At 38.5% G+C, this 17,457-nt stretch overlaps 1 protein-coding gene across 1 annotated transcript in view; it reads left to right on the forward strand.

The window, feature by feature from the left end:
• Positions 1-17,457, forward strand: part of ADAMTSL1 (ADAMTS like 1) — a 434,468-nt gene that overhangs the window by 155,422 nt on the left and 261,589 nt on the right. Inside the window, exons 8-9 of the mRNA XM_060014779.2 lie at positions 442-580; positions 13,654-13,704. Coding sequence (XP_059870762.2) covers positions 442-580; positions 13,654-13,704 — 190 coding nt within the window. The remainder of the gene's footprint in view (positions 1-441; positions 581-13,653; positions 13,705-17,457) is intronic.

The raw sequence follows: 17,457 nt of genomic DNA on the forward strand, positions 1-17,457 counted from the left end.
GTTGGGGGTTATTTTTTTTAATTTGGGAGTTTATTCTCCCTGAGGCCCCAGGTACGAGGGAGGCAATTTTGCATCCTTGCATGAGATGGTTAGTAAATAAACACTGATGACCTTTTTTGGATACAGAAGTCTGTGTTAGACTGTTAGATTATACAAAAGAAATTAATAAGAATAGTACTTACAACAGTCTTATAATCTAGCTATGCGCTTACGTAGTTCAAGCCCTATGGTATAATTTAATTATTAAAATTCAAGTGGAAAAACACAGTTTTTGAGGCCTGCAAAAATTAACAAGCCTTCCATTTATCCGTCTTTGGTCCTGGAAATGACTGGAGCGTTGGGGAAGAATTTTCTGGCCATATGAGATGGCCAGAAAAGCCTAAGGGAACATATTGCATTGATGTGTGCATTGAAATTTGCCTGAATGGTTTGATACCGCAGGTTACCAGCTGACATCGGCTGAGTGTTACGATCTTCGGAGTAACCGAGTGGTTGCTGACCAATACTGTCACTATTACCCCGAGAACATCAAACCCAAGCCCAAGCTTCAGGAGTGCAACCTGGATCCTTGTCCAGCCAGGTCAGTCACGTTTACCAGTTTATTTACCATAAACATAAATCAAGTTCAAATAAGCTTCTTAAAAACTGGTTCATTAAAAATAAAATGAAATTAAAAATAAATAAGTGCTGCCGTCCAGTGTCCGTTCCTAGTCACGTGTTATTAGAACCCATGCCCCTTACTCTTGCTACTGTAAGATGCCATCTCAGGGTCTATAGGTTTTCCATTGGTAAAGCTACAGGTAAAGCACTCTGCAGAGTCATTTTCTCTTCTGATTTTGTTTCACTCTGGTTACTTGTTTCTGACCTTAACAAACGTGATGGTACAATGTTCTCAGGATTCTTTGCATTTTCACCCTGTCACCTGATCAGTGAGATGATCAGAGCCGACCATATTTCAGGGTCACAGCTGACCCATTTTAGCCTATGGTGGGCCACACCGATTAACCAGAATCAAAACCAGCCTTAGAACAGTTCTTCCACATTTAAATAAACTCAGCCTTTGTTGAAGAGAAAGCAGGACTTATTTCTAACAGTCAGATTCTTTTTTAAAGGTCTTTTTAATTAGGAGCCTTAAAGAGACACTTGACACTTTCACATAGGTTTGCTTTGGGGAAACCATAATTGACCCTCAGTTATTTGCAGGATCAAGAATCAGACTGATGAATGAAATATCTCAGATGATGAGTAGTCATAGAAGTGCAGGTCAAGAATCTTTTCATGGGTGTAATATTTGCCTTTTTAGTTGCAACACTACCTGGTAATTTTATTAACTTGGCTTATTCATCCTCAACACGTGAGAGAGGATATATGAAAACTCTTATCCTACAAAACTCATCATGAAGACCAAAAGATAGAGAATCCTTTCCAGGACCCTTGGATTTCTGAGAAACATCTCAATGGTATTTTTAAAATCATAGTTTATTAACTATATATTCATAAAACAAAACTTTGAATAGGTAAAATACTACATGAGCCACGTGGCTGAAAATCACTCTATTTTTGAATTGTAGGCAATGCAATTCTAGTTTTTGTTTTCTGCTGTTACCTTTTTAAAGTGTATTTTCTTGTACTCTTTCTGCCTCACATTCAGGAATTCTAAGTTCTACAGGTGACGTGAAATTGCTATTATTAATTTACTCATAGGCACCACATTACCTAGCTGATAAAAGTGAACTCAGAATAACAGGTTTTCATTACAGAAACAGACGAGTAGATATTTTATAAATATATAATTCAGGTGAAGTTTAATTTTGCTTCATATTACACCAGAAAACTATGTATTAAAGATTGGATACGGTATAAAACCAAATGAGGTGTTAAAATTTTGCTTGGACCTCTTTATTTTGGAAATATTAAGGGTATGAGGTATTTTTAGCCAAGATAATTCTAACTCATGCAATTCAACCCTAGTTTAAAATTATTTTACTTATTATACGTCTTTATCCATACCTATACCAGGAAGACCAGTGCATAAAAAGCATAATTATCCCAATTCAAACAGGTTGACTCAGCCATAGAGCAACTTTGAAGGTCTTATACACAGTCCTATGAAAATTTATGTGTGTATTTCTAGGAGAAATGACGAATTCACTTCCCACAACTGCCTAAAGCTTTTCCCTCACTCAGAAAAAACTTCAGTGAAGAGATGGCCATGAAAAACAGTTGTGAAGTGAAAGCATTTTGTTAACACTTTTAAGAAATACGTTTCTAATCAGTAAATAATTTACTCATTTTTTTTCCTGGCTTCTGATTTTCACCTATCTTTTCTGTTGGAATAATATTTTTGGCCTATTTCTTATTATTCAAAAGCAAAAGGCCATCCTACATGAAAGAAGTTTGTGAAATGTATCTTTTTTCTATGTCTATGTTATTTTAAAACATCTAATACAGCACATGTATAAATGTTGGGACAGGTGGCTATTAAAAAAGAGAGAGAGAAAAGGAGACAAAAAATAAGTTAGAAGCAAATGTCAGGAAGCTGCTTTTTTATTACAGAGGTAATTAAAGAAAGCTGTAAAAATTAAGAGCAGTAGAAGAGGTTTAAGAGGAAACTGCTTTAGGAAATGTAGATATGCTAGTCTGAGGTTAAGATACTTCAGGATTGCTGTGAAATTCACTGAACTCATTTGCATATCCAGGATCAAAGCAACCTTCCTGAGTTCCTAGAGAAAATAAGAAGTCATAGTCTGAGAAAAGGAGATGAAGAGACTCGATAAAATAGGTCTGCCCTCTCATCAGACACAGCAGAATCAAACCCCCAAGGAACTGTTTTCTAACTACAGATTTAACTGTCTAATAGTAAAATCAAGAGTGACATGGTGACATTAAACAACACCTTTGCATCCAAACCTAGAAGCCCCTAAAAGGGAAAACACAAGAGGTATTGTTTAGAACAAAGTCACATATTTTGGAATTTCAAAAGAAATTTATTTTATGTAGCCATTGAGATAGTTCTTCACTTTTCCTGTATTAGACTATGGTTTTGGGCTGATTATTTGAAAGCAAAATCCCATTTAGATAGCCATGTTCATTCCCTGTCGAGATTGTGAAGTACCATGGACAGCAAAAAAGGCACTAAATAAGTCTGTATCCCTGGGTTTATTATTTTACCCTTCTGGGCCTTAGTTTTCTCACCCACTAGTGGAAGTGAGAGGGTTATTTGTTGCATTAAATTAGTGGTTTTCCAACTGTGCCTATAGAAGTTGTTGTTCCATGGAGTTGCTTCATTAAATTTCAGTTTATATATTTTGAAGTATCTTTAAACAATAACTCACAAAAAGTATACTCAAACATAAACGAATTGTTAACTTGGTCAAGCTAAGCCAAAATTAAAAATTGTAACAATAGTAAAATTATTTCACTACCAAAGGAAATACTTTTTGCCCTCATTGTTAAGTTCCGTGATTATGTCTGTTTAATTAAAAAATAAATATCTGAAGATTGTAAGGTGAGCTATAAAAATTGTCACCATTAGCAACTACTTCTCTGAGATAAGAATTTTCTCATTACTACACACCTAAAACCAAAACAAATCAGAAATAAACTGGATGTGATAACCGTTAGCCATAATCCTTGATACCCAATTTTTCTGTTTACCAAAATAGCCTCACTGTTCTCATTAATTTGCTTTATAATAATTTGAACTAATGAATGACATCACTTACTCATTTCACTCACCAACAGCATCTATAGGTTTCCATGGTTGTGGCTGGATTCATCTAGTGGTTCTTGGGACTAAAGAGATTGTTGACATCTAGCCTATTCTTTCCAAAATAATTTTCATGTTTTCATGGCTTTTTTCTGATTCTTCATGCTAACTCAGAAATGTTGGTAAGTTAAAAGACTATAATGAAAATGATAAAATTCACTAAAAATCTCCAGTGCCCACAGATTATCACTATTAATGCTTTTGCTATATCTCTTTCCAGTTTTGTCTATAGCTCATACGTAGGTAAAATCATTCTGTATATAATAGACACGTGGAATTCAATGACTTAGCATTCTTGTTTTCCACTATTCTAAAGCAAGCCTGAAATGAATATCCATGACATGTAGTAAGTTGACATTTCCTGAGACAGGAATTTGAGTTCCTTTCACTGCAAGACCAACAAGTGAGCTTACCTGGTGGCCAGATGTTCCATCCCAAGAAAGCTGTATTGCTCTCTACTGATGTCATTTATGCAGTTATTTTTATGACATGACAAAATTCTTTGTTTCCAGGCCAAAAGCGGTCTCAAAAAAGAAGCTAAAACAATGCTTATAATGGGACGGAAGAGAAAGTGAAGTTTAAAATTTAATAACTTTTAGCTAAAATTGAGAATATTTCTCACAGATGCCTCAGAGCTATGTTATCACTAGTTCCATCACACACCCTATACAGAGTATAGTATATGTTCTGGTGGTGGTCCCAACTTGGGCACACCCAGAAGTCCGGAGGCATGGCCCTTCTGGATATCAGAGATCTGGACATGTTTAACATGTTTTCTGCTTCATTGATTTAACACTATAGTAGCTAAGACACTTGGAATCTTATCAAATGTAAAATCCTCCTCGTGCCTGCCATGCTACAATCATAGCTTCTGTTTTACATGAGGGGAAATTATTTTTTTTAACACAGTACCTGGTGATTTGTGCAATGGTTTGTGTCATCATTGCTTCTTGGATGAAGGGTAAAGTCTATCATGTGGCCAGAAAGCCTCCAAATGTATACCTGTGGTTCAGCAACAACTAAAAAGGCATAGTTTTAGTTCAGCTAATAAGCACCTTATGTTTTCAGAGTGTCTTTCAATGTAAAAAAGGCTACATTTGGCCTTACGTAACTCAGTCTAGGAGACTGGTAAGACTGTTAAGGCTGTCTGGGGGGAATTCTGCAAGACATTATTTGTGAGAAGATCAGAGAACCACCTTTTCAGGTTATTTTTGGTTTGTTTTTGGGGGGGGGGGTTTGGCACAGACCTCTGCTTTTCTCTCCAAGGCAGTAATGAAGGGGGCTTAAATTGGCAAAGGTTGGAGAAGCAAAAAAAGCTCTCACTCATCACACTATCATGGTCACAATCATTAGCAAACAAATCTGTTTTTTGCTGAAACTACATACAGATTCCCCCTTCCCTCAAGGAATTCAGAGCAGCAGTCCTAAGCAAATGCCCAAACTTGTATGCCCCACGTGGCAGTTCTTTTGAGTTCAAGTGGACTTATTTTGTCCAGCACCATTTAATCTGACAGCAAATTGCATAAGTCATCCCTGGCCATGGGACCGAAGTGTGAACAAAATCTCAGAACTGAATCCTAATGCAACTTGAATCCTAATGCAAGAGAAATAATCTCCACCGTGAGCGACAGCATGTACAGTGGACCTATAAAGCCCAGTCACGCTAACTTGGTGACCAGCTAGTCCAGTGGTGATGCAGTGATTATCACTATACCATGGTGATTTAGGAGGGGAGCTTTGGAACAACATAGCCTGGCTTGGGATCCTGGCTCTGTCACTTACTGGTTTGGGTAGCCTTCGGCAAATTCCTTGTTCTCACTAAGCCTCAGTTTTGTCATCCTCCAAAGTAAGGATAATAGCTACTTACTTCGTAGAGCTGTCATGGGGAATAAAGGGTGTAATACATTTAAAGAGCTTAGCAGCGTGCCTGACACGATAAGCACTCAATAAATGTGAGTGGCTGCAGCTGTTATGACTAAGATCACCGTTACGATAATGTTGATGTGACTTCAGAGAAACTCCTAGACTCTCCAGAAATCAGCTATCTCCTCCATGAAAGGACTTGGAACTCTAAAATTTCATATGGGTCTTCTAGAGAGGTAGCTCTCTATTTGCTGTTTTCACAACAGGAAACATAAATTCCTAGGAAATTCCTTCAGGAAAGCAAATCACGTTTATCAGATTTTTATAAAATCATGATCGTGAAAAATTAAGATAATTAGCAACTTCTAAAATCCCCACTTAACCAGCGATGAGACACTGCTATTCAACCTGCATGGGGTTTATGCCATGTCCGTCTCCAAAAAAGGAGAACTCAATGTAAGGGCTAGAACATGGTTTTCTCAGTTGGGAGTTAAAGTATAATGAAATGTTTTCCTAGTCACGAAGCTCTGTTTGTTTTATAAAAGTAGGTAAATTACTTAGAAAAGTAACAACTTCCTTCTTTTTGCTCAACCTCATTTAAATATACTACTTTAAGTAGCTAATGAATAAGTGACAAAAAATACCATCGTAAGATCCCATTTGCACTTTCATGCATTTATGATGAGATGAATAAAGCAGAGTTCTGACGCTTTTTAGAATGCATGGTCGTACCCTTCCCAAGTTTATAGACCTACCACACAGTATCAGACAGTCAGCTCTAACTCAGTTACGGGACAATTCTGTTCTTCCACCAAGCCAGTTCATCACTAATAATAATGATCACTTCATATATTACATTTTAAAGTTTTTAAAAGTGTAAATATAGGCACTCTTTTAATTAACTTGTGAGGTAATAGGACAGATATTATCGTCATCCTCATTTTTTACTTCAATTTTTCAGTTTGACTTTACCAGCTAAGTAGCTTCTTTACTTAATTTCTCTAGGCCTTAGTCTTGCCGTCTGTCCAATGAGTATAGTATTCCTGTCAGACAGGAACTATAGAGAGTACATGAGATGGTGCACGTAAAGCTCTCAGCAAGATGCCAAGCGCTCGATGCAAGTCAGCTATCGTTATTGAGAACCAACCCTATAACATGACTGGCCCAATGTTACTGCTGTTTGAAGTTTCTACAGTGCTTTCACATCTGTTATCTCAATCCAGTTTTACCTTCCCCAGGAGGTTAGCAAGACAGGGCTTATCATCTATATTTACAGATGAAAATACTGAAGCCCAGAGGAGTTACGCGATCTGCACCAAGTCAGGGCAGGCAGGAGCTGGGTCATGGACCTAAGTGCCTCCGCTTCCAGAGCAGCTCCTATGCTACATAAACTCAGGTCACCTGCCCCCGTGTCATCATATCCTACAGGTACCCTTGTTCTGCATGATGCCTGCAGCAACCTGTGCGATCTGGTTTAAACCCACCATACACCTCCACAGCCAGCACAGAACTGCCAACCATATCAATGCAAAGTTTGGTGCCCTGGATCTCTGAATTGACCACAGACCTGGGTTAAGCACGCCTTTTTCATGTAAACGTAAATACTGATGTTTACTCAAATCAAACAATGACCAAATCACTTGGAACAGTACAGGAAAACCTAACCAAAGCCCAAGGAAATATTAGTCCCATTTACTTAAAAGCAGTTCAGAAATTGCATTCATTAATATCAGAAATGTTTAACCACAGAAATATAGATATAAGGAAATTATGATATTTTGGATCAAATGATCAAAAACTCTCCAGTAGTTGGTTTTATAGCAGAAAATGAATATGTATCTTTAAAATGTTTTCGAATCCTAGACAATGAAGCAGGGTTTTTTTGGTCTGATTTCTGAAAGAGAAATGAATGTTGCCTAGCAGCTACTATGTTTTAAAAAAAAATTGTAACCTATTTACAGAATATTTCCTCATTTGCTGGATGTCCAACTTGCCTCTTTAAATGATAGGGAAACCTACGGTGTTTTGTAAAGTCATCAAGTTTTAAAATAGGAGAGCTTTTGAGATGATTACCTAGTTCAGTGGTTTTCAATCTGTATTCCACAGAACTCTGAGTTCTGCCCTTAGCAGCCACTAGGAAGGGGACAGATAAGGTAGAGCTCCATGAGATGGGTTTCCAGGCACCCATTCTTACTTCATCTTAAAACTCCTGATTTCATCCAATACTTAGATTTTGCAGAAGACCAACACAGAGGTCCAAATGCAATGCACTCAAGGTCACAGAGAAAGAGAGTTGGCAGAGAGGAGAACAGTCCTTCCATCTCCCAAGTCCTCAGGGGGTCCTTGTCCTCATTATGCTGTAATCCTTTGTGCTCTGCCACTCATGAAAAAGCATGGCTTCCCTGGTGGCGCAGTGGTTGAGAGTCCGCCTGCCGATGCAGGGGACATGAGTTCGTGCCCCGGTCCGGGAAGATCTCACATGCCGCGGAGTGGCTGGACCCGTGAGCCATGGCTGCTGAGCCTGTGCATCCGGAGCCTGTGCTCCAGAAAGGGAGAGGCCACAACAGTAAGAGACTCGCGTACAGCAAAAAAAAAAAAAAAAATCAATTTTAGAAAAAGCAAATGGTTGAGTCTCTGCCAACTTTTTATTACTTCTCTCCTCCCCCATTCTGAACAGTTGCTTGGGAAGAGATTGGTTTCTATTGGCCTGGAGTTGTTGAGAAAAGATGAATCACTCTCTTCTGTGCCAGAAATGCCCCCACCACCCACAATTTCATTCGTTTTTTTATTGAGTACCAATCTCATGCCAAGCTCTGTGCTTGGTACCATGGCAAAGGCAAAGTAAAGCCAACGAGAGTCTGGACCACAACACTGCCCGAGGGAAGTTGAATTGTGCAGTTACAAAGCAGCATGATACCTGAAAAGACACATGGGACAGACAGGGAAGAGAAGATCTTTTAAAAAACTGTCATGGCTGTTTCTGGGAGATGCCCAGTGGAAGAGATGTAGAGCTTAGCCAAGCAGCTTAGAAGCACAGTTGCCATTAAGCAGTCCTTTCTCTGCCCCAGGTCACCCAATCACCTCTGCTTGTCAGAGCAGCCAAACTACCCTCTAAAACAGCCTGCCCCTCATACAGATGGTGGAGCTAGCAAAGGGCAAGGAGTGGGACTAAAGATGTGCACCGTGAGTGGCAGTTTGGGAGTTTTTTTAACCTTGTTCTTGTTTGTTTGCTCGCTTTCGTTCTGGATGGTAGCTTTGCTTTTGTGTCTGCACATCAATGGCATGATTTCGTTGACTCATTATTTATGAATTGCCTCTGTGCAGGGCACTGTGTTAAAAGATATAGTAAAGAACCAATACGGATTTTGTCCCATATTGTTAAACTAAAGAAAATGTATACATAGTTAAAAGATAGTATACAGTTAAAAGTGATGAGGGGAGTTAGTGCTATGGGTATTTGGAAGAGGAAGAGAGAAGTGTCTGGCTACATGCTGAGAGGGAAAATAAGGACAGGCTGTAGAAGAGGTAGCACTTGATGAAGAAATTTCATTGGGTGTTATGGGCTGCATTGGGAAGTAAAGCATCTGTTGCTATGACAGCAGTGAGCAGGCTGGATTGGAGGAGACAATGCCTGAAGGCAGGGAAATCTGTTAGGAGACATGCGAAAGGGCCTAAATTCATGTCACAGAGATGTATTTGGCAGACATCACTACTGGAAGACCTCTGTGTCTGTAGGGAATACAGGAAAGAGAAGAGCAACGATGCCCCACGGTATCCAGCCTGGGTGGATGGGAGGATGGCAGTGCTCTGAACAGTAACAGTGATCACAGGAGAAGAAGCAGTTTGTAGGGGAAGATAATGAATTGTCTGGACCCACTGAGCTTGACATACTGAGAGTACGTCCAGCCATCAGGACGTTAGAAATGAGGTTCTGCAGCTCTGGAGAAGAGGCAAGAGGTCATGAGAGATGCGCTGGAAGGGACCGTTGAAGCCATGAAAGCGACCCCTTATGATTCGTTTCTATTGTAAGAAGAACCCAGAACCTCGCAAATTAGGTGCTCATGAAGTTAGTTACATTAGGACTTTTCTTGGAAAGAGAGATATGTCACAAGATGTAAATTTCACACCTGAGTAGTGTGAGCCTGAAGAGGGCTTGATTTTTAAAGTCAGGGATATTGTTCTATAATAGCTTCTGACATGATTTCAGTACAAAGACTCAGTCATCTTTAAGTGACACATGGGAATTGAAGGGATAGCCTCATTCCATCCATCTATATCATGTTTCCAAATGTTTCTGTCTTTTGCTTTCTCAGACTTGAATTTTGTTTTACTTAAAAGCTCTAATTCCTGAAAACAGAGAAATATAAAAAGAAGAAAGCAAAAAAAACCCCAAAAAACATCCATAATACAAACACCAGGAATTAACAACTGTTTGGGGTCCTTTTCTAATATACTTATGTGTACACACACACACATGTATACACACACACACACGTATACACATACAGACACATATATAGGCTTTACAAAAATGATTGTATAGGTGGTATATGAACACATAAGTTTTCTTAGTATTGTGGATTACATTGTCCATTCTATTTTGTATTGGGTTTTTTCAGTTGACATTACATTTGAACATTTTCCATGTCATTAAATAGTTCAAAAGACTTCATGTTCATATGCTGCATAATATTTTGTTCCATGAGTTTGTCATAACATGGAAGCATTCTCCTGTCATTGGACAGTTCAGCAAGGTGTGGAGGATGATGTGCAATGTCTTTCTTCTACTTACATCACATGAGTCCAGAGCGACCCTTTCTTCATCCTCATCTTCTCTTCTTCCCACCATGACCCTTGATTTGAAAGACTTCAGATGGAATCAAGTCATTGCCCAGTGTAGGAAGTGCATGAGCAGTCAGAATAGTGAAGGCAATGGAGAATGAGTAGTTTTACCCCCAAACCAACTGTTTATTACATTTCCCTTTGCGATCATTTTTAAAAATTATTTTTGCCTCCTTCCCCACTGCATGTATGTTCAGACACGTCTGAATGCATACATAAACATGTATGCACGCACGTACACATAAAAATGAAGACCAAAACATGGAAAGAATTTCTTCAAGTCCCTAAATGGCATCCTTTTCCATCATTCTTCAATAGATAAACTTTGCCTAAGAAAAAGATTAAGTGTCTTAAAAGGAAGCAATGGAGAGTTAAGTTTAGGCAGTGTTGCCTGCCCCTCTGTGACAATGTGGTGAAAGGCCAGGGCCATGGCATGAACCCCAAGAGAGAGCAGAGCCCATGCACATGAATATGCATCAACAGGACTGGACAGAGCACCATTGTTTTGATATCTTTCTGTTTTCACAGGTGCCATAGAGTCATTTTATGAGTCTTCACCATGACCTATGCCACAGAAAGACAAATATAGCTATAGTTTTGCTGAATCCAGGTTTAAAGCTCCTCGTTCAAACAAAAACATGATTTCTAAATCAGTCCAATGCAAAGCCCAACATCTTGAATTCTGTAACTCCCTCTTTCATTCCCCTTCTTTTCTTCTAGCCTGTCTCCTTCAATATTACTGCCTCCATTTTAAACATCATCAGCTGATAAATCAGTTGGCAGAGATCTGTAACAGTTCGTTCGCCTATTGAGAATGACAAATCATAGCCATAAATTTTTTCAGGAGCAGAGACAGCGATATGCATTTCTGCATTTAGGTCTGGATGTAGGTATGAGTGAAGATACTAGGGTTAGCTAAAATACAACTGCGAAGTCAGTTGTCTGTGTTCCTTAATTAACTACCGAAGTTATTAGAAGAACTTTGGAAGGTTGGAATTCTATCAAATACAGTTCTTTTAGAAAGAAATTTTCCTTAATTACTAGGCAGAAGAATTATTGGAAAGAGATCCCATGATTCTAACCAAAGACAGGATTAACCTTTCACATCCAATTTCTTGTCAAAAGAAGGCAGAAAAGAATAGGAAGTTTCTCTGTCTTGGAAAACAGGGAGAAAAGTTTAATGCTAATATTCATCCCATTCTTGTGTTTGTTAGAGCTATGGGATTTTGAACTTCCTCAAAAGGCAGCATCCGTTTTCATGAGCATCGTTACTGAAGAGTAATGCACATACACACACCATGAAAGTTTAGTTATATAAATGAATACCTTTAGTCACACAAATAAATGAAGAAAATTTAGTCATGTAAGATAAATAAGCAAATGACTACTCCAGTGTTCGTACCTCTTGGGAAGAGAAATCTGTATTCAAAGATTTGTTTCTCGTTTTCTTTCAAATTTAATTTCTCTCATTTCTCCCTTACCTTTCAGTAATTTCTTCAGGAACTACCCTTTTTATTACTCCCTCTTTCCTCCTTACCGGGCATTATGTCCAGCCAGTGCTATTTTTTATCTTTCTGTTCTACAGTATACCTTGCTCATTCTACCCAAAAGCTTAGGTTTACTAGCCATATAAAAAGAACGTACTGGGCTTCCCTGGTGGCGCAGTGGTTGAGAGTCCGCCTGCCGATGCAGGGGACACGGGTTCGTGCCCCGGTCCGGGAGGATCCCGCATGCCGTGGAGCGGCTGGGCCCGTGAGCCATGGCCGCTGTGCCTGCGCGTCCGGAGCCTGTGCTCCGCAGTGGGAGAGGCCACAACAGTGAGAGGCCCACGTACCACAAAAAAAAAAAAAAAACGTACTGTATCATCCTATGTCACAGGATGGGATCAAAGTGAGTCTTAATGTATTTATTTAAATATAAATACAAACATGTATATTGAATACGGATATTCATCCCAGAATATCCCGGAATACATGAGTTCCATTCATCCTAGAATAGAATACATGAGTTCCTTCAATATTCAAAAGAAGGACTTGCTATCGTTCGTCAGTGGTAAAATAAGTGTCTTCTGCTCATGACCTACCGTGCCTTGCTGCAGCAAATACATGACATCCGTGAACTGAGCTCTCTCTGTCTCCCACTCTTGAGGGAGCGTCTGTTGTATTAGCCCTTTTATCCGAGATTCATGAGTCATAAATCTCCCACAAACAAGGGCACTCAGCAAGAAGAAAGTCTTGCCAATTGCAGGCTTCCCTTGAAATCAGTGAGGTAGTTAGTGTACTTTATTGGCGTCCTAAAGGCCTCTGGGGACCCCCACACAGCCTATAATATCATTTCTTGTGAATCCATTAGCCATACAGCCTAAAATGTCATTTCTTATGGCTCCTTTAGTCTTTATCCCTAAATCTCACGGGTTTCCCAGAGCACCAGGTATACTAACAACAGTCAGAACAATCACAACCACCACCATAATAGCAGTTAACGCCATATCACGTTCTATAGGCCACAAAAAAAGATCTTTCATCTTTATTATCACATTTTAACTGCCCTCCCTTTATTGTGGTAGGGAATGCGCTTTTGTTGATTGTTGCCTACTATATTCACGAGTTCCCCTTCCCTTTATGAAATAACCAAGCGGCCGCTTTCCAGATTTTACTAAAATCCTCAGATTTGCCACGGGTGCATTACCTATTTGCTAACGCATGCTACATAGTGTTGTCAGGTCCCAGGTACCTACTCTTATACGTAGCTCTCTCGTTCATCAGAAGTGAGACCGTAACTGTAAAACTGCTCGGTGAGCATCTGGAAGTAACATTAATAATGATGATAATAATGACCTCATAGGATGTATAATTGGGGGGATTAAAGAACATTTACAAGCTTATTGTGTCATAGTTAATGATGAGGTGCCCAGTCTTCTTACTACCACCCTTTCCACTGGTATTTCCTGCCTGGATCAGAGAACTAATTATAGTCAACGGTGCCCTTTCAAAGAACTTGCCCCATCCTCAAACAGATGCTAGCATAAAGATTTTGAATTGTTTTAGTGTTGTTTTTTAGAGACAATTTATTAATGTTACTTTGCATTTGTCTAAAGAAATTGTATAATGTAATCATTTAGTGTTTATTTTATTGTGTGTACCTTCTACTCAGAGGGTTGGCATTATTGTTCCTAACAGTGACGGATACAAGCAGATCATGCCTTATGACCTCTACCATCCCCTTCCTCGGTACGTAAATCAATCATCCTGATGCTAGAATTAGTAAATTAGTCTTCTGCTTCTTTTATACATATATATATATCATAGATTTTGTGTTTCTCTGTAAAAATAAGATGGTAGATAGTATGTTTTGCAATCCATCCTGAGCTCTGCTTTTGAATAACACTGGTCTGCTCAGACTGTAAGCTTGTCATTCAAAAACCATTTTAAGATACGATCAGATTACATTGCAGTGGACACAGTAATTCACTATGATTAGATACAGTGTATGGGTTTATGTTATGTCTTTCTTTCACTCCCTTTGTCCTTTTTTATGTTTCCTCTGCAATAGGACCCTAGTCATTAAAGCACTGTTGCTAACTGTTAAACAAACACTGCCTGAATTATTATCCCAATACCACAAATGTGGAATTCCAGATGTGGTATTACTCTGCACAGGGGTTTTGAATATCCTTTTTTTGTTCCAAAGAAATTATAATTAAATACAAAAAGGCAGTTTTTTCATATCCTTATGGTTCAGAACATTTGGTGCGGAGGGGAGGTTTTTCTTGTGTTTTTCTCCCAAAACATAAAATTCCATGCACTATGCTGCTTTCTTAAAGTACGGTATTTTTTAAAACTAGAAAAAGTCATTAAAGTGATTGAGGAACTTTTAAAAGAACTTGTTCTCTTTATTAATATATTCATAAGAAAACTGGAGAAGCTGAAAAATACTCTAGCTACTGAGTGTATCGCCTGCCACATTGGAAAGAGCTCCCCAGAGAGCAGAAGTTAGATTTGGGTGTGAAGCCACCACTGTGCTAAGCAAGACCTTTGCTCTATTCTCTTTGCTCATTTGGACTTCAGGGAGCCAGCTGCTGTTTAGAACCCAAGGTTTAAATCAGATCACAAATAATTGGAAATAATCCACGGTGGTTTGTGCAATTCCAAACTAAACAAAGCCCAGAAAATAATTTTATTCTGAACTGTAAAATAAAGCAAAGTTTGATTGAAAATCTTCAAATGCTTAATGAATTGAAATGCAAAAAGAGCACCTCCCCAGTCTTTTAGTCCAGCTCCCCAGATGCTTCCTTCTCCCACTCTTCCCCAGTAATCGCACCCATTCACCACACATACGTGAACACATGTATTTACACAAATATGCATATATGTGTATTTACTACAGAGGTATTCTGACATATTTTATACACACACACACACACACACACATGTATAAACCAATACGAGTTGTCATCCAGCTTCTACTTAAATACTTCCAGTGACTGGCCCGGAACTCACTTATCACCATTCTAATGGTAGCATATAGAAAGGGGTACTTGATTAATACTATATATAATTGTTTGGGTTTTTTTTTTAAAGTTCTTCCACTAAGGAGTTACTTCATTCATCAGCTCCCTCCCACTTTCCTATGTCTATATTAATAAAGACAATAAATGACTTTAGAATGCTACTGATGTATCCTTTTGCTGGTTTGATCCAGAACCAAACTCGAAAAAACAATGGAATGAAAATATAAAAAGATTTATTTAACTGAACCAAGATTTGATTTGATTTTAATTCCTGTATCTGTAAAACAAGTATTCATAGGATGCATGTATCTGGTTGGGTGAAGGCTGTGGATTTCGAGATAAAGGCACAGTTGGGTATCAGGGGTGAGAACAAGTTGATGTTTTTCCTGTAATGGCCCTCCTGAGTTTCTTTCCTATCTATGATCTTTCTTGTTTATATTTCTGTGGTGTGACTAATGCCTGTCTTAGGTTAAACTTGATTTCTTATATATTCAGATTTCCCCCAAGTGCCTGAAGCTCCATATTCTCAGTGAGAGATTGAGATGAACCTCCTTGATGTTTATTTGCACCCTGTCTCCTGCACACTTTGGCCTGTCCATGCATCACAGTGGGAAAAGACAACTAGCAACTAGACTATATTTCTTACCCCGTGTACTTCTGTTACTAAATTAATTGGAAAGTTAGATATTCTGCTTTATTGATAAAGCCTTACTAAATGGAAGTTATTTCTACGAATATGTTTTCATTTCTTAAGAAGAATTAAGGCTCAAAAATGGTTCTCAGAGGGCAGCTACTTACTGATCAAGGCAGAAGGCGTTACTTATTGAGATTATTTGAATGGGTTTAAGACCACACGTGTAGATACAAAACACAACGTTAACACAAACAAAGAATTTTTAGATTCTTTTTTCTTGCTTTCAGCCTTTGACTATAACATATATCTGGATATGATATAAGAACACAGTCTGATGAATAATCTTTAATTTATACTTAATATATGCAACTTTTCCACATAATCCTTAATTTTGAGAATTTCTTAAACTAAATACACTGTACTTAAAAATTAAAAGCCAAAGAAGTTAAAATATATGAAGTCATCTCTTATTCTTCCTGGGCAAGATTCTTGGGTATATATTTTTTTCCAAATACTTACCTGGTCCCTGTTTTAAGATATCCTAACTGATGCCCTCTCTGAGCTTTTGTTATACTTTCTTTAAAGCACGGAGATGTTTTGCTTTGAAATTCCACATAATCCTCTTATTATGCAAGGATTCACATTATAACTTTTCACATATAGAACTACAGTTGAGTGCCGGAACCATACTATAAATACTTGGAATAATATTCAAATCATTTGTCTTTCTGTGATCACTGACATTGAAAAGGATACTTATTACTGGTTACAAAATTACACCATGGATCAGGTCCAAGTGTCGAGACAGAAATTAATCACTGTCTCTTTAGAAGGGTGCAGTTTAGGGATGTTAGAGTACCAGTTAGAAAATGTGCTCTTTTTATGGCATTAACGTTCTAAGAGATTAAATGTCCGTTCAAAACATATTCCCAGTTCACTGTCACATCGAGTCTAATGCAAATTTGTACGTATACATTCAGCCCAATTTCAGTCTGAATCAGACCTGTTATCCACCTCCAGCTCTCCAGAGATTTACATGGAGACAAATGAGAACTGGTCTTACCCTTTGGAAGAGAAACTCTCTACAGAGCTGCTTCCTTCTCTTGAAAGGGAACAGAGAGTCTCGAAAGGGCTAAACAGAGGACCTCAGTTTCCCCATAATAACATTTTCTTATGTGTCTCCTGGGGAAATATGCATAGGAAAATATTGTATTTGGTAGCATGTTTAGGCTGTTGGCAGTGTAGATAACAGTTGTTGCCTAGACTTGAACAGTGCAGAGAAAATGTGGAGGAAAATTCTCTGTAACTGGGAAACACACATTATCCAGGCTCTTGCAAAGGAGAAAGCAGGCTCACAATACACATGAGATCCCACGTAGAGAATAAGTCATGTCTCCACGGTATGCCTGTGTGGTGTTTTTACATTTAACTATTCAAGTGGATCAACTTGGTGACATTTTGTTTTTCTCTCATTACAATGATATCTCTCATAATTCTAAGAGAAATCTTAAATCTTGAGCAGTCCTTATCAACAAGCAGACTATATATGCAAGAAAAAGAAGCCCAGTCCCCCTGTTTTTATTGTTAAAAACTACGACATTCTTTAAACCTACGGGAAGAGAGAAGAGAACCGGGCAAAGATATCTCTCAGCCTCTGGTCCCAGATGCACCAGAGCTGCGTAGAGATCTGAAGAATCAATGAAATTCTCTTAAGTGCTATTGACAACATTGCTATTTTTTCCCTTACTTTACTTTATCTATAGATTCCAATGCCATCAGCCTTTGAACCAGAGCCAAACTTCTTCACAATTCCAGGAGTTCTTTAGGGAGTGCTAACTG

Source organism: Delphinus delphis, chromosome 6, assembly GCF_949987515.2.
Source record: "Delphinus delphis chromosome 6, mDelDel1.2, whole genome shotgun sequence".
NCBI classification, from domain to species: Eukaryota; Metazoa; Chordata; class Mammalia; order Artiodactyla; family Delphinidae; genus Delphinus; species Delphinus delphis.